Source organism: Alosa sapidissima, chromosome 10 (assembly GCF_018492685.1).
Source record: "Alosa sapidissima isolate fAloSap1 chromosome 10, fAloSap1.pri, whole genome shotgun sequence".
Classification (NCBI taxonomy): Eukaryota; Metazoa; Chordata; class Actinopteri; order Clupeiformes; family Clupeidae; genus Alosa; species Alosa sapidissima.
The window spans coordinates 12,442,237-12,469,736 of record NC_055966.1 but is presented as its reverse complement, the minus strand read 5'-3'; the positions used below and the strand labels follow the sequence as shown (position 1 = coordinate 12,469,736).

Sequence of the window (27,500 nt, the reverse complement as noted above, 5' to 3'; positions counted from 1 at the left end):
ATGCCAGTTCTGCCAGCAGGGGTCAGCAGAGTGCTGAGGAGTGATGGGCTGACTCATGGTCACATGACCCTAGAGGGCTGATGGGAAAGCGGGTGTCGAAAACAGAAACTCTGCTGCACCCTGGGATTCCTTCTCTCTTCTCCTCTGTCTCTACTGCTCTCTCTCTCTCTCTCTTCTCCACTGCTCACTCTCTCTCTCTTCTCTACTGCTCTCTCTCCCTCTCTCTCTCTTTTCTCCACTGCTCTCTCTCTCTCTCCACCACTGCTCTCTCTTTCCCTCCTTCACCTATCTATCTATATATCTATCTTTCTGTCTATCTATAAATCTATCTATTTGTGTGTGTGTGTGTGTGTGAGATGGATGCCCCTCCCGGCTCTCTGGAGGCGCTGCTGGCTGCGTTGCACACACACCTGCTGGAGTGTAAGGTCTGTATGGAGACGTTTAGCTCCGACGCGGACGAAGACCCTGACCGCCGCCCCATGAGCCTTTGCTGCGGCCACGTGTTATGTGGCGAGTGTGTGCGTCTCCTGACCGCTGCTGGACGGCCGCTCCACTGCCCCTTCTGTCGTCTCCCTGGCGACCCGACACGCATCTCCGCGTGCTGGCCGCTGACTGACCTGCAGGAGCTTCTGCAGGAGCATGAGGGCCCCATGGCCTCAGGCTCACCACTGCCACCTGGTGGTGTGGAGGGGCAGGACGGTGCAGGGGAGCTGGGCCGCAGGACGGCGCTGGACCAGGGGACACTGCAGCTGGTGCGGGCGTTCGGTGGCTGGGGCACGCTGGTCAACCCCACAGGCCTGGCGCTGTTCCGCTCAGGTGCGCTGGCTGTGGTGCATGATGGGAAGGCGCGGGTGGTGGTGTTTGGCCCGCGCGGCCGTCGTCTCCACTCGTTCGGACAGAGACGCGAGGCCGCTGGCGCAGCTTGGACGGGGCTCACACACCCGCTGGGCGTGGCCGTGCTACCTGGAGGACAGGTGGCGGTGACGGACGCTGGAGACGCCGCGCTAAAGGTGTTCACGTCGCGTGGCGGGCCCGTGGCGGAGGCGCGTGATTGGCTGCGCGTGCCGTGGGGCGTGGCGGTGAGTGCCGATGGAGGCGTACTGGTGGCAGACGAGCAGCAGGGAGCTCTGGTCCAGCTGAGAGTGGACGTCACCAGCGGGCAGATCAGGGGCCACACCGTGCTGCTGGAGGGGCTTCAGAACCCTCGGGCCGTCGCCTGCTGCCCGTGCACGGGGCACATCGCTGTGGTGGAACACCTCCAGGGCAATCCACACACACACACCCCACAACACACCAGCAAGCACATCAGCTCTCCAGAGGACTCACACACCCTTACACACACACACACACACACCCATGTGATGAGCACACGGCTGAAGCTCTACAGCGATGACCTCACGCTGCTGACTCAGTTTGACTCTCTCAGCCTCGGTCTCCGCACAGGAAGTCCCGCCCCCCCTCTCTGCCTCACCGCCGTGACTTTTGACCAGGCAGGCAACCTGGTCGCTGCAGACTCGCGTGCCGCCGTGGTGTGGTGCCTGGGCCGGCCGTGGGAGGACCGGCGACTGACCCTGACGCCGCTGGTCAGAGATGGACTCATCCGACCTGTCGGGCTGGCAGTTAGAGGAGATTCGCTGGTGGTGCTGGACAGTGGAGACCACTCAGTAAAGATGTACTCCAGCCAGCTGCACCCAGACACCTAGAGACCACACAGCACCAGATTACAGCACCACACAGCACCAGATTACACCAGATTACAGCACCACACAGCACCAGTTTACACCAGATTACAGCACCACATAGCACCAGATTACAGCACCAGTCTACATTAGACTACAGCAGATTACAGCACCAGACTATAGCAGAATACAGCACCAGACTACATCAGACTACAGCACCAGATTACATTAGACTACAGCACCAGATTACTGCACCAGACTACATCAGATTACTGCACCAGATTACAGCACCAGACTACAGCAGACTACAGCACCAGACTACAGCAGATTACAGCACCAGGCTACATCAGACTACAGCAGATTACAGCACCAGACTACATCAGACTACAGTGAGGCAGTGCTCTGAGTGGACCCAGTCCAGGCGTAGTACTTCTACTCATGTGATATTGTTTTTCTTCTTACTTATCTTATACATTACTTACTTATCTCATTACGTTAGTCAGACCTGTGTATCCCTGGGCCCCTTTCTATGTTTTAACTGTTTTGCCCAACCTCTCTTTTGCCATGTAAAGCACTTTGGGTCAACTCCTGTTGTTTTTTAAATGTGCTCTATAAATAAAAGTGACTTGACTTGGTACCTGTAGCACCAGATGAGGGCCAGAACCATCTGCTGGATACGTGCCAGGTCTGAGGTCCGGATCACGTGCCTGGTGTGAGGTGTGAGGACAGCCAATCAGCTGTGGAGTCCTGCTCCATAACCTAAGTGCTCAGTGCTGTATGATGTGTTCACTGCAGGAGTGGAAGGGAACGTTCTCTAAACTGTGCTCATGTTCACAGGTTTGATCAGTAAAGCTCAGTGTGCAATCAGTTGAGTTTCATGTTTATTGTGGGCTAATCAATAAGTTTACATGATGGTTATTATGTCACATTTTGACAACTGCTAAACAGCCTTTAGTTGCAGCAGGTTTGGTCATCCTTAAATGGCTGAAAAAGAACTGATAGCATAATCAAAAAATGCAGCCTATATTTAAATACAATTACACATTATAACCTCTGTTATGATTAAACATAATATCTACCTAAATAAATACATTACTGAATAAATCAATTTAATTAAATTCACATCAAAGTAGCCAGGGCCCAGGTTGACAACCTGACTCTTCACAGATCAAAAGCGCAGCGGCGTCATGGGTTATTGAGCTGCACACACATTCCTCCGGCGAAGTTACCACCGCACTCTCTCCGACACTTTCTCCAGTGAGGGGTGTCTCTTCTCTCACAGCGGAGACCCCGCTCTGCCGTCGCTCGGTCTTGGACAAATCGACTTTGTGCTGGACTGGAAACGGCACTGCAGTCTCCTCTGAACATTTGGGAATACATGAAGTTCGGTTCGTGTTTTTCCGCAATCCATTTCCCCGTTTCCGCCGACAGATTCTCTGGCTGCCTGATCGTTCATCAGATCTGGCTGCTCCCTGTGAAAGATGGCGGTGTGGATGCTGTCTCAGGGCTGGGGCGCAACACTGGATTTGTTTAGCCATCTAGCCGGCCTAGAGAGCAGACAACATGCTTGAGTTTCTGTCGTCTGTTCTCCGGGGATGGACTTTGTGATCGCATCGGCAGGGTACACAAACCCACTCAACAGCAGAGATTTGATCTCGTATTGCGGGACTTCGCTGAGACTTTAGTCTTCGGCTAGCGGTGGGCTTCTTCGCCACTAGCGTCTAGTCTGCTGCTGGAAGTCCTGTAGTGTTAGCTAGCAGAGGCACGACTAAAGTGCATGAAAATGTCGGATTCAAAGGTAAAAGTTGCTGTAAGAGTTCGGCCTATGAACCGCAGAGGTAAGTTGCAACATTGAAATCGCCGTTTCGTTCAAATATATAAGTTTAATAACTTTGGGGGAAGAAACTTTCGATTATTAAACAGCAGTTTATCAAACTTATGAGACATCGATTATTGCAGGTAGAAGTTAAGTAGCGGTAAGTTAGCTGGCTAGCGGTAGTCTCTCGCCCAGCTAACCAGAATAGCGGACCTGCCCCGTTATTCTTCCCTCTTAATGATCTGTCTGGCTCGTTTGTCCTCCCTGTCCCTCTGAGAGGCCCTGAAGCCGTTGTTTGTCCAGGCTCTAACTTTGCTAAGCATGTTTGTCCTCACTTGAATCTGCAGAAATTGAATTAAGCACCAAATGCGTTGTGGACATGGAAGAGAACCAAACGATTCTACACCCGCCGCCCTCCAACTCTAAAGGGGACAGCAGGTAAAACAAACATGTCACTTATTTCTGTCTGATCAGTTAAATACCTCCGGCGAGATGTTTCATACACTAGCAGTCTTTAGTGTGAACACTGTGTTTGTCATGCCCCCTATGCGCATTTCAGTGTAGCCTGTGCGCTGGGGGAGCGGAGAGCTCTGGGGCCAAACGTTATGGGACGCGATTTGGGGAGAGGCGAGAGTCTTCCCTCGACCGCGCTGCTCCTCTCCCCGGATGAAAAGCTTTTATGCACACAAGCGCCAGCGGCAAAGTTCATGGAGGATAAGAAAGGGAGAGATGTGGAGGAGGAGACGGGGTGCCGTGATTTGCGCTGATAGCGGTAGCATCGCGAGGCACGGCTGACAGAGTTTATAATGACGGACACGTTTCGTCCACCTTCGCCGTCGTCTTTGGTCTTGGCCATTTGTTTTTGTTGTTATGTTATATGTAATTGTTCAAGATTTACTTAACCTGTGACGTGAGAACAGTGCTGGACGCTGTCCAACGCTGAAGTAACCAGCCCTAGCAACAGACAGAGCAAAGGCTTGGAGCGCTGCCGACATTCCCCGTCTCCCCGACCGTAAAAATAGGGTCGAGACTGACTATAGCCACGCGCGCGGCTGCTACCGCTGCTCCCTGCTGCATCTGCGCCCTAACGGTGCTGTTCCAGAATCCCACTATCAGGGACCAGTCTTCAGTCTTTTTAAGGCTTTATCTGACGAGTATTATCCAGGATTTCACAGCAATCAAAACTTGCATGAAGAAGAGTGTGTGCGCGTGTTGGGGTTTGCAGGTGGCAGATTGTTCCAGGTGCCTCAGGCACTCAGCATCAGAATGTCATGTGTTGGTGTGAGAGGTGGGTTGCCATAGTGAAGGTAAACAGAGAGGCCAAGGCGCTGCGATGGAGGTGCCACTTGGAGACACTTTGAGCCACTGGACGTTCCATCAATCTTATTAGTGCTTCCAGCCTCACTGTTGGTCTCACGCAAGGAAGGTGTGTGTTTGTATACACAAGCTGTGATTCTGAGGAAAATCAGTAAGAACAGACACAGTGTCACAGACAGCTGATTTTGGCCGGACTTTTGTGTGTCTGTTCTGTGTGTGTGAGGGGGGGCGGGGGCTTTAACTGTTTAACTGTAGCATGTTCTCAAGGGCAGAACAGGATCATGAGGTGATGAGTCTCATGATGCTGTGAAACCCCCCCCCCCCCCCCCACACACACACACACACACTCATACACAATCTCCCCCCCCCACACACACACACATGCACAATCTCCCACACACACACACACAAACACCCACACAAGCTATGTGTTTGTGTGCTGAGGGAGAGGAGAGCATAGCCCTAGGTTGGGATAGAGTGGAACACACACACAGAGAGAGAGAGACACATATCTAATACAGAGGATACAATGCTTAGTCTACAGCAAACACTGTAAACATTGCATTGGTACAGGTAATCTAGTTGGAGCTTTCTGATCCGAGTCATGTCTGAGGAATGGGACCTGATATCATAAAAAGGCTTAGTGGTGTGTGTGTGTGTGTGTGTGTGTGTGTGTGAGAGGCGCTTACAGGGATGTGTGTGTGTGTTTTGGCTTACAGTGGGGTAAATGGGCATGTGTCTTTGTGTCATGATGGACCTGACACTCAAGTCTGTGTGCGTGTGTGTGAGATCATCTTAATTCTCACTCTTTCACGCTGCTTTGGTCTGCATGCTGTCTGAGAACGTGCCCTTGGGAAACGGATTTGAGTTTCAAAGGTGTGTGTAGGAATGTGTGTGTGTGTGTGTGTGTGTATAGGGATGCGTGGGCTGTGTGTGTATGTGTGTCTGTGTGTGTGCGAGTGTGTGTGTGTGTGTGTGTGTGTGTGTGTGTGTCTGTGTGTCTGTGTGTGTGTGTGTGTGTGTGTGTGTGTGTGCTCTCTCATCTTCCCTCATGTCTGCAGGCTTGTGCAGCTGGATTTGAAATCTGAACCTGTAAGAGGTAAAGATGCAGGTACAGGAAAGTGTGTGAGTGAGTGTGTGTGTGTGTGTGTGTGTGTGTGTGTGTAGTGAGCATTGGACGTGGGAGAACGCCGTCCCCCCACTTGGATTATAGCCCCCCCGCTGGACTGGACCCCCCCGAAAGGAGGGTAGGGCAGACACAGTTTTCTGTGAATATCTCGAGAACCGTAGGGTTTAGAAGGACCATTTTTTTTGTATGTTGATCTCAAGGGGCCATGTCAACCCATTCCATAACCACTCATTTCATGTATAGCGCCACCTAGTTAAACACAAAAAAGTAAAAATGAGGTGTTGTAATCGCAGGTATCTGTGACCTAACATAGTCAAAACTGCACGAAATGTAGAAGTGTAGGATCATTATGACACCCTCTGAATGCACGCCAAGTTTCGTGGAATTCCGTTCATGGGGGGCCACACAATAAATTAATTTATGTTACTATACACCAACTGGCCTGTAGGTGGCCGGAGACAGTTTTCTGTGAATATCTCGAGAACCGTAGGGCCTAGGAGGTCCACCTTTTTTGTATGTTGGTCTTAAGGGGGCATGTCAACCCATCCCATTACCACTTATTTCATGTATAGCGCCACCTAGTTAAAAATTAAAAAGCAAAAAATTAGGTGTTTTCATCACAATATCTCTGGCTGACATGGTCAAAACTGCACGAAATTGAAAGTGTAGGATCATTATGACACCTTCTGAATGCATGCCAAGTTTTGTGAACTTTCGTTCATGGGGGGCCTTACAATAAAATAATTTATGTGTACATTTAGTGAACATACACCAACAAGGATTCCTGGGACACTGAAAGACCGGGGTACACGAAACTTAGTGGGCATGTAACCCCACATGGATAGCATGGAACCATCGTTTTTCGTTTTGATCTGTAGCCCCTCCGCTGGACTGGACCCCCCGAAAGGAGGGTAGGGCAGACACTGTTTTCTGTGAATATCTTGAGAACCGTAGGGCCTAGGATGACCAATTTTTCCGTATGTTTGCCTCCAGGGGTCATGTTAACCCATTCCATGTGCATACATGTGCATAAACAGATACACACGCACACACATACATTCACAGTAATCATACTTATGACACATACTCACACAGTAGACATATGTACGCATGCATGCACATGCACAAACACACATACGCAGACAAACACACAAGCACGCGCACACACACACACACACCTACACACACCCACACACATAAACATAAACGTGTGCACGCACACATGCACACAATTCAAGAATTTCTCAGAATTATGAACAGGCAAGATGGGGGTGTGGTTGTATAAAATTAATTTTACATGTGAAATCTATGAACTAATCATGTTTTGGTACTTGTTGTCTAGCAGATACCAGTGAGAATTGAGTGTGGATAATGCAATTTAGTGAGACAGTTAGAATCATATAGGCCTTTCAGCGTGATTTATTTTTGTGGAAAAAATGTGCTGGACTGGGCGGCGGTCATATTTTGTACCGCTCTGCGGTACATCTAGTTAATATAATAAACGTTGTTACCAGTGATAACAACAAGTGCATGCATCGCGCAAACGTCTCCAATTAGGCGTCATAAAATTTGTTTCAACAATGACCATCATGCTGTAGCACTCCACCATGCGTAAAAGCATTAGAAAACTATGCAGGTCGGCGTTCCGAGTTACCCGAAAGTAGCTAGAAAGTGGCTAGAAAACCATAGATTATACAACTGCCTGTATCCGAATCTAGCAAGCATCTTAGTTGCCTACTGTTGCAATTCCTTTGATTGTGTTTCGCAGAAAGCAGGTAGGCTAGTCCAGTGGTCAAAATGACACGATAACATGCATAAGGCGCAAGTGTGAATAATAGGCTACGAGTGATTTTTTTCGAGGGAGCGCCGCCTCATGTGATGTGTTTAGGGATTAAATATAAAAAATTGAATCAGGCCTATTTGTAATGGAAATGACCGATGCATAGTAAACCAATATAAGTGATCGGCTATGTAACCATAAGCAATGACCCAACGGTGAACCTGCGCACAAAAAAACTTAGGAAAAACTAGGATTGGTGCAGCTATTCAAACAAAAACTTTTCAACGACAGCAATAACTGGCACTTGCTTGCCTAATGTATTTCTTTCTTTTAATTTTTTGTTTTGTTTTGTTTTATTGTCTGTGCACCTCTGCATTTTAATCATTAGCAATGACATTGATATGACGCCCCCTCCAATTGACCTGCACTGCCCACAGCGTATTGAACGCGTGTGACTCCTGTGTGTGCTATTGCTATTGCCATGGTTTACGTGTTTCCCACAGAATTAGATTCTATTTGTGGTGGTTGGTTTGCAGAATTAACTTGAATACAACAGTTTTTAACAAATTAGCACAGTGTGGTTATGATGCTAACCAGATGTAAGCACAATTTAGTACAACCTGGAAAATCATTCTGTGGTGGTCAGTGTTGATATTGTGGTGGGCCGCCAAAAATAAAACAATGTGTGGTAATGAAGCTAATGTGGTATTTTGAAGCTAATCATTGTCATGGATGGATTTGCGATTTGGTTTCATGTTCACGAAAGCTGGTAATTTGGCCTTGGCCTTACGCACCAATGTATGTGGAGGTGAGTGTGAGTGTGTGTGTGTGAGTGGAGTTGAGTGTGTGACAGTTTTTGCAATGATGTCATTAAACACACACACACACACACACTTTAAAACCCCCCACTACACCACTAGTGTTCTAGAGTGAGGGCGGAGGGGCTGGCTGGGGAATCCCCACAGGTCCAGGTAGTCCATCCCTTTCTCTCTGGGTGAAGGGCAGGCAGGACACCTGAGTAAAGTGTGGGTGTCTCTGTGTGTGTGTGTGTGTGTGTGTGTGTGTGTGTGTGTGTGTGTGTGTGCGCGCGTGCATGCATCTGTGGGTTCTGTTTCTCATGGTGTTTAACTGCCTGTAGAGTTTCAAGACAATTCTAAAGTTTGTGTTGTTGTGTGTGTGTGAGAGAGAGAGTATAAGGGTGTGTGTGCTCTGCTGTGATTGTGTGTGTGTGTGTGTGTGAGAGTGTGTGCTCTGCTGTGATTCTATGTGTGTGTGTGTTTGTGTGTAAGAGTGTGTGTGTGTGCGTAAGAATGTGTGCTCTGCTGTGATTGTGTGTGTGTGTAAGAGTGTGTGCTCTGCTGTGTGTGTGTGTGTGTGTGTGTGTGTGTGTGTGTGTGTGTGTGTGTGCTCTGCTGTGATTGTGTGTGTGTGTGTGAGAGTGTGTGCTCTGCTGTGATTGTGTGTGTGTGTGTGTGTGTGTGTGAGAGTGTGCTCTGCTGTGATTGTGTGTGTGTGTGTGAGAGTGTGTGCTCTGCTGTGATTGTGTGTGTGTGTGTGAGAGTGTGTGCTCTGCTGTGATTGTGTGAGAGTGAGGATGAGGCTTTTCTTCCCCGCCGTTGACCCCACCCCTGTTGCCGTGTCAACAGGACGAAGCCAGCGCCTCGCTGACGTCGCCTCCTCAGGAATGTTGCCTTTGTTTCAGTGTCCAGTTCCCACACACACTCAAACACACACGCACGCACACGCACGCACACGCACACACAGTCACACACACACACATGCTTATATACACACAGTCAAACATACACACAGTCACACACACATACACACACACATGCTTATATACACACACATGTTTATACACACAGTCACACACACACACACACGCTTATATACACACACATGCTTATACACACACACACACACACAGAGTCACACACAGTCACACATGCTTAAATACACATTCACACTTCTCAATTATATGTAAAACTATAGTATATATTGATGATTGTTTTGATACAAATGATGGATTTCGGAGCAGTGCTGGGGCCTGTACTACGAAGCGGGGTTTCTGGCTTATCTGGTTAACTTCGAGAGTAACTTGATCACGTGTGGCGTAACTTCCCGATTAACCCGTACTACGAAAGGTGGATAGGTTTTAACCGAGGTATACTGCCATGGCAATTTACGCTGCATCTCAAACCCGCTCCGACCAGGTTATGTTCTTGGTTAACCCGAGGTTTCCGTTAACCACACCCTTTATAAGTACCACCCCTCCACTAACAATTTCTCCCGAGACATGTCGGCGTACCTGGATGATCCATACGACATTGGAGCGCAAATCGTGAGGGACTCTCTTCGCAGGGCGAGGGGTTTTAGAGACCGCCAGAAAATATATATAGCCTACCCGGACGATATTCTCTATGAAGATATAGATTGTCAGCCGAGGGAATTCGTTATCTTTGTCAGATGATCTAGGAAGACGTCTCATAGCAATGCCCGTACGTGGACATTCATGTATTCGAAAATAAATCGGACATAGGCCTACAGTATGCTGAACATCTGAGCAAGAATAGCCTAAAATAAATCGGACATAGCCTACAGTAGGCCTAATAAATAAAAATCACCATTTTCACAAACTTGTTGAATTGAATGTCATACTGTACCCTGCATGCACATAAAGGCTACACATTTCCACAGCACCAGAATCCGACCGAATGCCTCCCTCAACCCCCTCCATAATTGGCCTTCCACTATTATTTGCGATGGCCAACTCTTCTGCTACTGTAAAACACGCTGGTGCCTTTCCTCCTACAGTAGTGTTCGAAGACACCTGTTTCTTGTTAGCTGTAAAACATAGGCCAAGTGAAGGCTATAAGCTAGGCCTACATGTTTTCATAATTAAGAAATATTAATGCAAGCTATAACTATATAAACCTAGGCTACTATTCTGAATAATGTGTTTGTGTTTCATTTTCACCTGCTGCCATGTGCGTTTGGTAATGGTGTTGCATCTGAAATGTTCACAGGATTAGGCATACACTAAATCAGTCAATGGGGGCTACTTAAACATTCAATTATCCTATTACTGTAATATGCCCATTTCTAAATTGTGTTGCATCTGTAGGCATTTCTATGAACTCAAAATAGGCAATTTAATTATTTCAACTCATTTCAGACATTCCGCAAGCTATTAATCCTCTGTAACACATATTTGAAGAACATGTGGAAATAAAACTTTACTTTTAGACAGCTACCCGATCTGCAATACGTTGCCAACAGCTTTGCCTTGCTTTGTTTACTGCCGACGTATTTGATTTTTGTCGTAGAGTGGGTTTTAATTCCTCATAACTTGGCATAATAATTGTGCATTCCTCATCCGTAAAATAAGGTCATCGCGTCATCATTGAAAGTGGTGACTTGCGCTGCAACCCGCCCCTTTTATGTGAACGCGCACAGGTTAACCCCGGCTCAACAAATCAACTTCATAATCAGCGTCGTAGTACCGATTAACACCACTTAAGATAACCAGGTTTTGTCAACCCTGGTTTAACAAAGTAACCCTGGGTTACATCTGGGTAGGTTAAGCTCCCTTCGTAGTACAGGCCCCTGGTCTGAGCGTGTTGTGTATTCGTGGTTGTGTATTCGTGGTTGTGTATTTGTTGTTGTGTATTTGTTGTTGTGTATTCATTGTTGTGTATTTATTGATTTATTGTTGTGTATTTGTTGTTGTGTATTTGTTGTTGTGTGTTCGTTGTTGTGTATTCGTTGTTGTGTATTCATTGTTGTGTATTCGTTGTTGTGTATTCGTTGTTGCTACTGGGTTAGGGAGCTGCAGTACCAAAATGGAGTGTAGTTTTGGGACTAGATCACACACACACACACACTCACCCCATCTCCAGACTACCCTCGGAAGCTTCTGTGTGTGTGTATGTCTAGCATGTTATCAGTTTGACATTGTTATCAATATGATGATGATGATCCTAACTGCCTAACTGAACCCTTGAGAACATTAAGATGAAAAACCACTTTATGTAACGATGCATAACGTGGTAGAAAGTGCTGAGTACTGACTACTAATTATTCTTCACCTTATCACCAGGTCAGACGCGGCCAACTGGACTCTCATTTCTTTAGTGGTTATTTCAAAGTGCAAGATTTGCACATAAACGAGAAAGCAGCCATGTTTCTGGTTCACGGTGGCTTTGTGGCCATGAACCTTATTCAACAATGGTGGTAAACATGGTTCTCCATTCTGCAAAGGCAAACATGGTTTTCCATTCTGCAAAGGCAAACACGGTTCTCCATTCTGTCCAATCGACTGTTGCACAATCGATTGGACCAAACAACACAAGTTTCGAAAACTAAAATAGGGAATCGATTTTAACCAAATAATTATTTACACTATTAATTTTAAACAAATTAAACAAATAAAAAGGATGGATGTAACAAAATTCACAAACAAGAATATAAGAATATGAAAAGAATTCCGAAGTGCAGTAGGCTAAGCATTGCGAAAGCTAAAAAGAAAATTCCCACCAATTTTACGCACCGGAAACAGTTGTTTCAATCACTGCTCGTGTTTTGCCAAAAAATGGAGGACAACGCGATCAACCTGTCCTGTGCGACATGAGAGAGACCAGTGATAGGCCCTAATAACTTAAGGAGTTTGATGTGGAAGTACTTGTAAGGATTTTTTGTATATCAAACTATGGAGAAGAACAAAGCGGTAGGCTATGCAAACTGTGCAATCGTGTTCTACGTAGGCGAAATTTGTTTGATATTTCTAATCGTAAAACACAGACACAGCTACGTTGAAGCCTGCAGTAATGTTTGTCACTGATGTAATGGCAGTCCACTCGGCTTATTGTTTTTCGAGAATGTTGCACTCCTGTTTGTCATTGTGCACGAAACTTCACGCCAATAAATCATCAGAAATATTGCTGGCTTGTGTCTACAAGCGCCCTCTTTACGTTCGTCCTAATGCCTGTTAGTTGTCCGTGGATTGGCCTATATTTGGCGTTGAAAATGGAAACGACTTTAGACATGAAAAATCGATTTTACAATCGATTCAATGAACAAATGTTTCAAAAATCGAACAGGATTTTTTCACAAAACTGACCGCCCTACCATTCTGCAAAGGCAAACACGGTTCTCCATTCTGTAAAGGCAAACATGGTTCTCCATTCTATAAAGGCAAACATGGTTCTCCATTCTGTAAAGGCAAACATGGTTCTCCATTCTGTAAAGGCAAACATGGTTCTCCATTCTGTAAAGGCAAACATGGTTCTTTCATGTTTTGGGAGCGTGAAGAGTGTCATGAAGCAAGTGAGGAGAGAGATGTGTGGGAAATGACCCACACACACACAACACACACACACACAGATGGGTGGAAAATGACCGTCGAACTCCAACCCAGGCGTGCATGTGTGCGTGAGAGTGTGTGCGTGCGCGTGCATGTGTGTGTAAAGTCCTGATGTGATGGTTTTCTTGACCCACACAGATGTGTGTGTGTGTGTGTGTAGTGGCTATCAACAGTATGGCCTACTGTTAACTGTAACATGCTAACAGTGCATACGCACACTTTCAAATTAACTAAGTGTGTGTGTGTGTGCGTGCCTCACGCTCCTTGGTGTTCCTACTTTTACTGTTTATTGGTTGCTAGGCAACTGCAGCTGCTGTCCGGAGACAGTCGAGTTCTGGAATGATGATGACCCTCTTTGTGGAATGCCAGACACACACACACACACACACACGCTCTTCACTTTCCCTTCTGAGTCACACTTGCGTGAACACACACACACATACCCATACCCCATTTACACACACGGTGATGCCCAGGTTTCTAGTAGTAATCTAACGATGTGTGAATGAAGTCGAATGTCACACACACACACACATACACACACACACACACATACACACATAGCTTAAAGCTGTCTCAGGCCTAGTCCACACTTTGGTTGTAGGCTAGTCCGCGATTCACATTAGTTTTGGTTATCACCGCATGTGCAAAGGCTAGGCGTACCCAAATTTGCATTTAGTGCGCATCTATAGGCTTAACATGAGCGTTCTAAGCGTCTTTGTAGCTCATATCTGACTTTACTATGAATGCATTTATTTATGTTGTAAGACATGTAAAATAAATTAATGACACCGGCACTACGCACAAATTAATGTAAACTTACACCGCACTTCCCTAATAACTTAAGTTCTCTCGCGTCACTGACAGTAGCTAGAATGCATAAAAAAACACCGGGTTCAGTCCACCAAGTCATAAGCTATCGGCGCTGCGCAGCACCAGTTGTGATATTTATCCTACGGAGTGTAATCGTAGGTAATGTCATGTATGAAAACTAGTATTGTTAGGCAATACTATAAGTGTCAAGTCCAGGGCAGCTGTGGCGATGACATCATCGATACGCAAGTAGGATGTGCGGTTTCGCTGTCCAAACGAATTCAAAAGGGCTACGGTTTTAGATTTTTCCACTCCAGGTTTCAAAAAAGTGCGGTTCCGGGCAGTGCGTTTACAGGATTCGTTTGGACACTCGGCCAAGACGAAGCAAAACCTCTGCGTTTAACCCAAAAAGCGTCTCCGTGTGGACGGGCTCTCAGTTGTCTTACCTGTCCAACCTCTGCTTGTTTCCTCTGTGTGTGTGTGATCCTGACGTCTCTAACAATCGCCTAATCCTCCCAGCAGGGGTCATCCAGGCCAGCCCTCCCTGAGAGAGAGAGAGAGATAGATAATCTACAGCATGTCTATGTATTAATTATAATTTGTGCCCCACACAGATGTTTGGACGTCTGTTCTGTGTGTGTGTAGTTGGGATCAGGCTGGGCTCCTTTTATCTTGAGAGATATTTGTATGTTATGGTGTGCGTTTGGTAATACACCCATAACGTGCGCGTGTACTGTATGTGTGCATGCGTGACTGTGTGAGCAGGTGGGTCTTGTTCTGATTAATCTAAGGCAGTGTAAGGCTGCCACGGCAACATGAAGACCCAGTAACCTCAATCACAGCACTGCACCGTAACACACTTTATGCTTATTTATTTGTTTACTTATTTATTTGTTTATTTATTTATCCTGTCTGATCCAGCCACCGCTGTGGAAACCCTGCAGTGGCTTTGAGTATAAGCCCAAATCATCCTTTATTCTGCTTAACCAGGAAGCCCAGACAGCAGTGTGCCATGTGTATCTGTGTGTGCTTGTTAGCGTGTGTGTGTGTGTCTGTATGTGCGTGCGTGTGTGTGTCTGTATGTGCTTGTTAGCGTGCGTGTCTACATGCGTGTGTGTGTGTGTCTCTGTCTGTATGTGATTGTTAGCGTGTGTGTGTGTCTGTATGTGCTTGTTAGCGTGCGTGTCTACATGTGTGTGTGTGTGTGTGTCTGTATGTGATTGTTAGCGTGTGTGCGTGCGTGTGTGTGTGTGTCTGTATGTGCTTGTTAGCGTGCGTGTGTGTGTGTATGTGCTTGTTAGCGTGCGTGCGTGCTTGCCTGCGTGTGTGCAGCGCCTCTGCTATATATATTATATATCTTATGTATACGATATGTTTCCTGTTCTCGAGGACTGTGTGTGTGTGCGTACATATGTGTGTGGTGTTGGATTAGACCTGGAATGGGGGAGGGTCAGTGAAAGGTCAGAGATCCAAAGCTCTCCCATCCAAACGCGCACACACACACACAGATTCACACACACACAAAAGCACATAAGCTCGCACACACTCACAAAGCCAAACCAAGCACTTGCACTCACACACACCAGATAAACTCACAGACGCACTCACAGACATAAGCACACACACACACACACATGCTCACACACATACAGTGGGCATTTGAGGGTGCTAGGGCACATGTTTACACATGACCCCACTCCCCCTAACTAAAGATGTCCTTCTGGGGGAAGGGACAGATTGTGTGTGTGTGTGTATTTATGATGTGGTTGTGTGCTTAGGGCTGATCTAGAATGTGATGTGGGTTGGCATTTCTGTGTCATATGTTCACACACACACACACACACACACACACACAAATGCTATGTCAGTGATTATATGTGTTAGTGAGTGCATTTTTGAGAAGAGTGGTTGAGTTAGTGTTAAGTCGTTAGTGCCTGTGTGTATGAGAGAGAAAGAGAGAGACAAATGTCTGTGATCAGTGTTTGTGTCTGAGTGAGTGTGTTAGTGTGTGATGTGTTTGTGTGTGTGCTGTGCATGTGTTGAAAACCTCAGACCTGTGTGTGTGTTTCCAGTGCAGACAGTAGTTGAGGTGGCTGGTACCTGATTGGTCGACTGTCCACCCATTCCAGCTCTTCTTGGAGCTGATTTGTCTACTGTACCTCCTCTAGGAGCTAATTGGTCTTCCATCCCTCCTCTAGAACCTAATTGGTTCTCAGTACTTCTCTAGAAGCTGATTGGTCCTCTCCAGAATCCATTCACAGTGCACTGCACTCTGATCTGTCTGTCTCTCTCTCACTCACACACACACACACACACACACACACACACACACACACACACACACACCTACACACACCCACACATTCACACTCACACTGTGTGTGTGTGTGTGTGCGTGTGTGTGTGTGTGTGGTCATTGTGTTTTGTGTTGTTGTGAGCAGGATTCTGAGCCCAGAGATAAGGTTCATGTCTTGGCTCGTGTGTGTGTGTGTGTGTGTGTGTGTGTGGCTGTGGCTGGAGGCAGTGCCAGGTCTGATTAGGTCGAGTCAGTTGTGGCCCAGATCTTTGGTCCGATTGCTTGCTGTCTGATGCACACTAATGAGGAGTTCACAAAGACCCCTTAAACACACACACACACACACACACATACGCACACATGCACACACTCGCTCTCTCTTTCACACAAACATGAACACACACAATCACTCTCACACATGCATACAGACTCACACAGTCATACATACATTTAATGGAATATGGAATATACAGACAACTAAACACTATGCAAATCTATGCGTGTGTGTGCAGTGTTTCCCATACATTGACTTATTTGTGGCGGCCCACCACCTCAACATTGAACACCACACAATGATTTTCCAGGTTGTACTAAACTGTGCTTAAATCTGGTTAGCATCATAACCACGCTGTGCTAATTTGTTAAAAACTGTTGTATTCAAGTTAATTCTGCAAACCTACCACCACAAATAGAATCTAATTCTGTGGGAAACACTGGTGTGTGTGTGTGTGTGTGTGTGTGTGTGTGTGAGAGTAGTTTGTTCATTGTAGGAGGGTCTTAAGGGAGGGGTGATGCCGGCGACATGTGAAAAGAGCATGTGGTTACAGATATGACTAGTCAGCCCTGAGAGAGGACACAGACACACACGCACGCACAGCATCTTTGTCATTGCAGATATAACTGGTCAGCCCTGAGAGAGGACACATACACGCACACACACACACAGCATCTTTGTCATTGCAGATATGACTTGTCAGCTGGTGTTGAGTCTGAATGCAGGCAGGCAATCTGATTCTGCTTTCACTCACTGCTCAGCTGTTCTTGAGGGGTGTAGCATATGGGTGTGTGCGTGTTTGTGTCTTTGTCAAAGATTCTAGAGTGGAGCGTAGCCTGTGTGTTCATAATGTTTCTCACCCGCTGTTCTACCAGCAGGCACACATGTATTTAATGCTTCACTCAGTTCTGGAATAGTTCCTTATTCTTTTAAACAGGCTAGGGTTACACCTCTGCTAAAGAAAAGTATACTTAATCCAACTGAGGTGAAGAACTACAGACCTGTCTCCCTTCTTCCTTTCTTGTCAAAGGTTTTGGAGAAAGTGGTCTTCAAGCAAGTTTGTGACTTTCTTCATCAGAATAATCTACTAGACACTATGCAGTCTGGTTTCAAGAGTGGTCATTCTACTGAAACTGCTCTTCTGTCTGTGACTAAAGCATTGAGAGTAGCTAAGTCCTCTGCTCAGTCATCAGTATTAATTCTACTAGATTTATCTGCAGCCTTTGATACTGTTAACCATGACATTCTCCTTTCTATACTATCTGAACTGGGAATTTCTGGAAAAGCTCTTGACTGGTTTGAATCTTACCTTAAAGGGCGTTCTTTCAACGTGTCTTGGCAGGGACAGGTATCTAAGTCTCATGACCTCACCACAGGTGTGTCTCAGGGATCAGTATTAGGACTCTTGCTTTTCTCTATTTACACCACTACCAGGTATACCATTCGCTCTCATGGATTTGACTATCACTGTTATGCAGACGACACTCAACTCTACCTGTCTTTCCCATCTGATGACTCTAGCGTTTCCCACCGGATTTCTGCATGCCTTAAGGCATACATGGGCAACATACGGCCCGCGGGCCACATCCGGCCCGTGGGCTTTCCCTGACCGGCCCGCGTAAGGTCCGTGAAAGAACAATAGTCAAGAGCCTAGCATAGAGATAATGCACGCAAATCAATATCTTTGCTTTTATTTTGAAAGCGACTGCTATTTGTACGCCCATACATTTGTGCATGGATGCATACGATGTAAACACCCTCACTGATGTGCTGGTGAATAGAATTTATGCGTCTGCGTCGACACAATGCAGTTGTCATTAAGTCGGCGTAAGCCTTTCAAAGTTTTGTGTCTCTTATGTCTGCGTCGCTCACCACCGCAAAGGTTATCAGAACGAACTCCTGCTGTCTGTTGGAGATACGAAGTGTTAATTTCAAAACGTTACTGGCAGATAGACAGTTTACATTCGGATAACCCCGTCACTGTAACCAAAATATGTCTGAGTTTATTTGCAAAGCTTATGTTAGCGAACTAGTATGATGCTACTACCCACAGGTTGCTTGAAGCAGCCGGCTCAACACACAAGGCGAGTTGACCATTCACAGTTTTGTGCATAAAGTTAAAGCAAAAACATAGCCTACATTTTTAAAATAGTTTTCTTTGTGCATGTTGATTAACTAATGACAGCCTACTATTGTCTGCTTCACATTTTCATAGTCTAATTCTGCATAGAGTTAATTTAATGATGGTAATGATGGTAATGATTTAATGATGAAATATTGCTGAGTGTTGATGAAATGGTGGCACAGGCCTATGGTTGTACTGACTCCTTCACATTTTAATGGCCTAGCCTAATTATATAGATATTGTAGTAGTTTTTTATATCAGCCTTTGAAAACTGAAAAAAAAAATGTCAATGTCAAAAAATCATTTTCGAGAATGAGGATTAAATACTGGACATAGATTAAATAGCCTATTGCTGTTTTTCCTTGGTCTCCCTCACATTTTCATCTGTTCTTACGAGTAGTAAACAAAACCATATGATTTACTTAATGTTATACAAGAACAGAATAGAATTGGACAGAATTGAGTTCAGACTTGAGTTCGGTATTTTGGGTCCGGCCCTCCTCATCAGTCCCAGTTTGTCATGTGGCCCCTTGGGGAAATTAGTTGCCCACCCCTGCCTTAAGGATATTTCAGCCTGGATGAAAGATCGGCACCTTCAGCTTAATCTCTCAAAAACTGAGTTTTTGGTGTTTCCAGCTAAAACAGCTATTCCCCAACAGAATAACATCCGGGTCATTCCAAGTGAAAACAGCCAAAATCGGGGTATCATGTACATGGTACCTCTCAGATTTTGCTGAAAAGCGGTGAAACTATGCCTTATGTTACCAAACGAGGGAATCTGAAGTTTCAGGTCAATATCTCAAACGGTTTGCCCGTGGCTTCCATTTGAATTTCGGGTGCCACGGCCGTAATTGACACATTGGAATTTCACATTTTATCTTTTGCCATTTTTGGAAGCCCATAACGTCTGTTCTAATAGTGGAATAGTGGTAGAAGGCTGGGAACTGGTGTGGTAGTTCATTGTAGTCTGTACTACACAGTTCTGGAGGATCAACATTCCTTACTGTTTGGGTGAGAGGTGGGTCACCAAAGTCCTAAAAAATGTTGACGGCATGTGTGATTTTTCACTTTTTGGGTGGCCTTAGCACCACAATTAATGATCATATTTATTCTAAACCGGATTATTTGTTATATGTGGGAACCTTGCTCTTGCCAAAATGAATTTGAAGGGTATGGTACCACAGGCGGGGGTTTTATGGGGGTCCAAAAACCCTCTCCGGCAGAGGTGACTCTTTTTGAACCCCATATTTGGACCTCCAAATGACCATGTGGGGACTTGATGATCCTAATGGGATTTATACCAGATAAAGATACATATTTGTTCTTTCTTTTAATGAAATAACATTTTTGAATATGAAGCTCCATAATATTTGCTGATTCTGCCTCCAGAATTGTTGATTCTGCCTCCAGAATTGTGTAGTACAGACTACAATGAACTACCACATCAGTTTCCAGCCTTCTACCACTATTAGAACAGACGTTATGGGCTTCCAAATATGGCAAAGGATGAAATGTGAAATTCCAATGTGTCAATTAGGGCCGTGGCACCCGAAATTCAAATGGACGCCACGGGCAAACCGTTTGAGATATTGACCTGAAACTTCAGATTCCCTCGTTTGGTAACATAAGGCATAGTTTCACCGCTTTTCAGCAAAATCTGAGAGGTGTCATGTACATGGGTGGCTGAGTTGGCGTGGAATGACCCATCCAGCTTGACTCAACCTTACTGACCCCAACTAGATCGGCACGTAACTTGGGCGTTGTAATTGATGACCGACTTAACTTCTCTGAGCATGTAGCTTCTATTGCAAAATCATGTCGGTTTATGCTTTGCAACATTAGGAAGATCAGACCTTATCTGACACAAGATTCCACACAACGTCTTGTTCAGACCATGGTCATCTCTAAGCTGAACTATTGTAATTAACTATTAGCTGGCTTACCCGCTTGTGTAATAAGATCATTACAGCTGATTCAGAATGCTGGAGCACGCCTGGTCTTAAATCAGCCAAAGAGGACACATGTAACTCCTCTCCTTGTTACTCTCCATTGGCTCCCTATAGTAGCCAGAATTCAATTTAAATCTCTCACTTTGGCCTATAGGACACTGACTGGATCTGCTCCTAGTTATTTTAATGCAATAATCAAGCCTTACTTCCCCAACCGCCCACTACACTGCGGTCTTCTGATGAGCGTCTGTTATGTCGACCAGTCATAAAAACTAGGTCTAATTCAAAACTCTATTCCTCAGTGGTTCCATGTTAGTGGAATGAGTTGCCCAGTGCTCACCGTTCCTGTGGTAGTTTTGGGTTGTTTAAGAGGGGTCTAAAGACATTCCTGTTCAACATGTACTTAGTTGTTTAAGCGCTTCTTATGTGTTATGGTTTGTATAATATTGTTTTATTTTCATTAGGCTGTTGATTAATTTTACATTATTGTTTATTATTGATATTCTCCTTAATGTTGTCTTACCATGTCATTGTTTTTATATTATTGATTGAATGGACATTATTGTTTTATTATTGCTTTTCCTCTCATTTTCATTGCTTATTTTATTAGGCTATTGATTGAATTCATATTGTTGTTTATTATTACTATTCTCCTTATTATAGTTTGACCAACATTCTAATCTGTTCCCTGTTCAATTTTAAATATTATGTTGTTTTGTATTTGTGTGTTGCTTTGGACAAAGGCGTCTGCCAAATCTATAACCATAACCATAACCATAATGTGCAGGAAGAGAATGTCTTTAGAATGTTGAGGTTTGTTAGGCATTGTCCGGGCAACATTAGAATGTTGGTGTTTGTTGGGCTTTGTCTAGGCCAGGGGTTCCCAAACTTTTCCATGACAAGGCCCCCCAAATACCACTAGGTTCTGGCCAAGGACCCCCTTAATATGTTATTAAACCCATCGACAATACTACGGCAAATGTAAAAATACATTTAGCTAATCCTAATAATTATTTTAGCCACAAGCACTTCGCAATGGAGAATACAGTGTGTAAACATTGCATTTGGAGCTTTCTGCTATATGAGAGCTATCACTCTACTATTATTCCCAGTCATTATAATACAAGGATACAAGGAAGTTTATTGTCACATGCATATAGTTACTGGAAGTAAGAAATGCAGTGAAATGATGTCTGGTGTCAGCCTATTTGTGCATTAATGGGGGGGGGGGGGGGTAAAAAGTGCAGTAGAAGAGGGGTTTAGTAGATTAAGTGGCAAGGGCTGCATAAAAAAAGGTGGGGGAGGATTGGGATTGGGTGGGGGGCACCAACAAGGAGCACCCAAGAGTTATAATGTTCAGATATGCACCAAATTATTATAATGACATTGTATAACAACCCTCATAGTAATAGGTATATTTAAAATATTTCAAATGTATTTATTTTTCCTTCCAATTTGCTGAGGCCCCCCTGGCACCCCCTTGCGCCCCCCCCCCCCCCCCCCCTTTGAAAACCACTGGTCTAGGCAACTTTAGAATGTTGGGGTTTGTTGGGCATTGTCTTGGCAACTTCAGAATGTTGGGATTAGTTGGTGCCAGAGCCATATAAAGGTCTATCTATAAGGCTCTGGTTGGTGCTTGTCTGCAACTTATTGTTTACATTTACATTTATTGATTTAGCAGACACTTTTATCCAAAGCGACTTATTATGTAAACTAGATGTACCGCATAGCGGTACAAAACATGACCGCCGCTCAGTCCTGTACATCCATTCCGCGAAAATAAATCACACTTCAATTTGTCTCCAACTTTTACTCCATCCCCCACTCTTGAAACTTTTGTGTATGCTTGTTTGGCATGCCTGAGTGTGTGTGTGTGCGGCTGCACAGAAAGTAGCCTACTTGTGCTGAAAAGGTGAATAGATTGTAGAATAGCCAAAGATGTAGCATTGTTATAAAACCTTTAAAATCTCTAAACAATCACAAGTAGGGCAGGTCATCACAGTTCATCCATTGCAACTGGATTGATGAAAGGTCACTTACACCTGTAGGCTACATTGTATTTGGGAAAAGCAAAAGGTATCAGCATAATGTTATTTATTTATTTATTTATTTTTTATGTATTTATAAACAAAAACATCTCTGTCAGTTCCATGCCGTTTTCAACAGCTATCAAAAACAAAGGTCATTTTTGGATGGATGGATTTTTTGTGAATATTTCTTCTTCTACATAAGATTTTAGTCATCTTTAGTTCATGTAATACTTTATTGTCAATGCACAAATTAAGTAACAGTAGTCTGAAACGTTATTGTTAATGCACAAATTAAGTAACAGTAGTCTGAAACGAAATGCTGTTTTACATCTAACCAGTGGTGCAAATAACTGACATGTCCAAATGGGCCTTGATGAAATGCGTCGCTAGACTGTTCATACACATTTTAACGGGCCAAAGTTGAAGAGCTTTTGTCCGTTATTGTTCGTGCAAATATAGGCTGATTCATGTTCCCTTGCATTGTGTAACTGAGGTCCATGGCTAGTCTGGCTTTCATCAGACCAAGCTCAATCTTTTAAGAAATCAAAAAATAAATAGCGGGCAGATCAGGCTGGGTTCACCCAGCCTAGTCCATAGGCACCCGATATTGTTTAATTTTCAGATTGAGATATACACGCTCTGACTATTCTAAATGCAAAAATGCATTAGGGAGTTATGACAAAACTGTAACTAACAAACTAGATCCTAATAGAAAGCGGTTAGCTTCCCTAAGCTACAGGTAGGATTATAAGGTAGGCCTATTTACAACATAAATTGTCAATAGGCTATGCTGGCGACACAAATAAAATCTCCTTTGGAAACCAATGGCTTACGACTTACAGTATCAAGCGGACTTAAACTGCCATATCGTGGCGAAAAGTTCCATGAGTCCATGAGTTCCATGAGTCAAGGAAAGCGCGAATGAAGTAGCCACTTCTAAATGGGACCCACTACACAGTAGCTTAAGGTGTTTTGCTAAAGCAGCCATAATGAAATGAAGGTGTCATTGTTTGGATACTTCACACACACGTGCTTTTTAATTTCACAGACTACAACTACCAAGCTGGAATCAAAGCACATCGATTCCCCTCTCACACCCTGCACGCACTTAAAACAAAATAAACAGGCGTCTCAGTCTCACGCATGTATAGGCAAAACTGTATCAGACCGGTGTAACGTTGGTAAATCTTCCATTGCACAGAATGATTTTGTAGCACGTGCAATAAATGACAGTCGAAAGATACAAACAGTGCTGCTATCAATTTGCTTGGTATAACCGCATTTATAGTTTTCTACAAATGCAATCAATCAAATGGGCCTCCATCACTCAACCAACGCTAACGGTAACATTACCTAGGTCCTTATTGATATTACAAGATTAACGTACCTGCAGTAAAAACCAAGCATGTCCGATAAACATCCTCACTTCATCCTCACTTACACTTCATGTGAACATCGTCCTGTCCTTATTAGATGTTCGCTGCGGTAAATTACAGTCCTTGTAGGAAGTGTCCATTATTTTTTCAACCCACTTTTAACTTCCAAAAAAATTACGTCTCACTGCAACGATGCGCCATCTAGTGGACAAACGACTACTTATCGCCAATACTGAAAATGCAGCCATGATGATGAATATTTTGGCTTTCTTTTGATCCTATTGAATTTGTAATTATGTATCGGCCGTTCTAATACCGATAGTATGTGGGTGCCTGTGTGTGTGCATGTTTATATGTGTGCACCGCCATTTACAGGCCAATGAGTGTACAGTCACTAAATGTACACATAACCTAATTTTTTTAGCCCCCCCCATGGATGAAATTCTACGAAACTTGGCATACCCCCAGACCCCCAGAGAATGCCAGGTCAATCATACACATAAAATTTGGTGCAGTTCTGAACATCTTAACTGAAGATAGGGGCGATTAAAGCAGAATAATATTGCATTTTCATTTTTGACCGGGGGGGGGGCAAATCACAAATGAGTGATTATGAGCCAGGTTGATGTGGGCCCTTGAGACCAACATACCATAAAAGATTCACAGAGAACTGTGTCTGCCCTACCCTCCTTTCGGGGGGTCCAGTCCAGCGGGGGGGCTGCAGATCAAAACGAAAAACGATGGTTCCATGCTATCCATGTGGGGTTACATGCCCACCAAGTTTTGTGTACCCCGGTCTTTCAGTGTCCCGGGAATCCTTGTTGGTGTACGTCACTAAATGTACACATAAATTATTTTATTGTAAGGCCCCCCATGAATGAAAGTACACAAAACTTGGCATGCATTCAGAGGGTGTCATAATGATCCTACACTTTTAATTTCGTGCAGTTTTGACCTTGTCAGCCAGAGATATTGAGATGAAAACACCTAATTTTTTGCTTTTTAATTTTTAACTAGGTGGCGCTATACATGAAATAAGTGGTAATGGGATGGGTTGACATGCCCCCTTAAGACCAACATACAAAAAAAAGGTGGACCTCCTAGGCCCTACGGTTCTCGAGATATTCACAGAAAACTGTCTCCGGCCACCTACAGGCCAGTTGGTGTATAGTAACATAAATTAATTTATTGTGTGGCCCCCCATGAACGGAATTCCACAAAACTTGGCGTGCATACAGAGGGTGTCATAATGATCCTACACTTCCAATTTCGTGCAGTTTTGACTATGTTAGGTCACAGATACCTTCAATTACACCACCTCATTTTTACTTTTTTGTGTTTAACTAGGTGGCGCTATACATGAAATGAGTGGTTATGGAATGGGTTGACATGGCCCCTTGAGATCAACATACAAAAACAAAATGGTCCTCCTAAACCCTACGGTTTTCGAGATATTCACAGAAAACTGTGTCTGCCCTACCCTCCTTTCGGGGGGTCCAATTCAGCGGGGGGGCTACAGATCAAAACGAAAAACGATGGTTCCATGCTATCCATGTGGGGTTACATGTCCACCAAGTTTCGTGTACCCCGGTCTTTCAGTGTCCCGGGAATCATTGACGGAAATTTGGGCATGCGAAAAAAAAAAAAAAAAAAATCTGACTAAACCTATATGACCACCGCTTCGCTGCGCGGCGGTCATAATTATATTACAAGGACCATTGTCCCTGGAGCAACCCGAGGTTAAGTGCCTTGCCGGGTATTGAACCCACAACTTTTCAGACTACTACATGCTAGTCCAGCTCCTTAGCCCCTACACTACCACGACATGCTAGCCCAGCTCCTTAGCCATTACGCTACCACTACATGCTAGCCCAGCTCCTTAACCACTACGCTACCACGACATGCAAGCCCAGCTCCTTAGCCACTACGCTGCCACTGCATGCTAGCCCAGCTCCTTAGCCACTACACTACCACTACATGCTAGCCCAGCTCCTTAGCCACTACACTGCCACTGCATGCTAGCCCAGTTCCTTAGCCACTACACTACCACTACATGCTAGCCCAGCTCCTTAACCACTACGCTACCACGACATGCAAGCCCAGCTCCTTAGCCACTACGCTGCCACTGCATGCTAGCCCAGCTCCTTAGCCACTACACTACCACTACATGCTAGCCCAGCTCCTTAGCCACTACACTGCCACTACATGCTAGCCCAGTTCCTTAGCCACTACACTACCACTACATGCTAGCCCAGCTCCTTAGCCACTACGCTACTACTGCATGCTAGCCCAGCTCCTTAACCACTACGCTACCACCGCCCCGTTGTTGGGGTTTGCTTGTCTTGTCTAGGCATCTTTAGAATGTTGGGATTTGTGTACAAATACCTTTAAAGAGCTCAGTCAGTTAGAAAAGTTACCCAAGTTGGTTGCACCCAAAACACTAGATGTCAAAGGGGTTTTCAAAGTTCGACGGGTTAAGCTGAAGTAATTTTGAAAGTGTACAGTAGCTTCTGCATGAGTTTCTTGATTCCATTGCTGTGAGTTACCAATCAGAGCTTAAAGTTTACACGGACTGTGCCTGTATTTAGACATGGACCAGGCGGTTTTATGTTTGAAAATAGATCATTATATTTGATGACTTTGACTTCAGGCATAGACATTTTCCTTGCTTTAGTTCCTGCTAGTCCTGACCCCTGTCCCCCCTGGAAAGTCACCTCTGGTTGCTAGTTCTGACCCCTCTGGGTTATCCTGTAGCCTCTGACTGCCTGCTAGGCAATACGCAGGTGGCGCCCCCGCTGGTCTCTGGGTAGCCTGTGTCTGAAGCCCAGTTCCCTCGTCATGACCTAGCTTGACATAGCCAGGCTAAGGCCTCCCAGGTGATGACCCCGCTGGTCTCTGTATCCCAGGTGATGACCCCGCTGGTCTCTGTATCCCAGGTGGTGACCCCGCTGGTCTCTGTATCCCAGGTGGTGACCCCGCTCACTGGTCTCTGTATCCCAGGTAATGACCCCGCTCACTGGTCTCTGTATCCCAGGTGATGACCCCACTGGTCTCTGTATCCCTGGGTTATCCCGTAGCCCCTAGCCTGTCTGCCTGCTAGCCAATATGCGTCTGTAGCCCGGTCCTCTCTGGTCCCCTGGTCTCATGGTTGTGACCCCCTGGTCTCGCGGTGGTGTCTGTAGTCCAGTTCTCTGGTCGCAACCCCGCTGGTCTCTGTGTCTGTAGCCCGGTTCCCTGGTGGTGTCTGTAGCCCGGTTCCCTGGTCGCAACCCCGCTGGTCTCTGTGTCTGTAGCCTCTCTGGTCCCCGGATCGTGACCTCTGGCTAATCCCAAGCTTTGTGTTGGTTTATCCAACAGAGCCACAGGGATGGGGGACTAATGCTCTTCCTCTGCTCACGCAGCGGTGCCCCCACTCACACACTACCCAGCAGGAAATGCCACACACACACTCATACACACACACACATACCAGTGTTGCGCGGTCTGCCCGAAATTAAGCGGTTGCCCGCGGTTATGAGTCATAAAGAAAATATTTTAATGATATTCGGGTC

The 27,500-nt window shown here is 45.3% G+C and overlaps 2 protein-coding genes across 3 annotated transcripts in view; both read left to right on the top strand.

The window, feature by feature from the left end:
• Positions 1-265: 265 nt before the first annotated feature.
• On the top strand, positions 266-2,546 carry LOC121720813 (E3 ubiquitin-protein ligase NHLRC1-like). The gene has a single exon (XM_042107266.1). It carries the CDS (start codon positions 357-359, stop codon positions 1,701-1,703), a length of 1,347 nt encoding a protein of 448 aa, XP_041963200.1. The 5' UTR covers positions 266-356; the 3' UTR covers positions 1,704-2,546.
• A 340-nt stretch (positions 2,547-2,886) lies between these two features.
• kif13a (kinesin family member 13A) overlaps positions 2,887-27,500 on the top strand; it is a 66,972-nt gene continuing 42,358 nt past the window's right edge. For both annotated transcript variants that reach the window (XM_042107248.1, XM_042107246.1), the window contains exons 1-2: positions 2,887-3,517; positions 3,843-3,933. In XM_042107248.1, coding sequence (XP_041963182.1) covers positions 3,457-3,517; positions 3,843-3,933 — 152 coding nt within the window. In that variant the 5' untranslated portion in view covers positions 2,887-3,456. The remainder of the gene's footprint in view (positions 3,518-3,842; positions 3,934-27,500) is intronic.

Excerpts from the sequence above, each read along its gene's own strand:
- LOC121720813 (XM_042107266.1), top strand. The coding sequence starts at position 357 with ATGGATGCCCCTCCCGGCTCTCTGGAGGCGCTGCTGGCTGCGTTGCAC.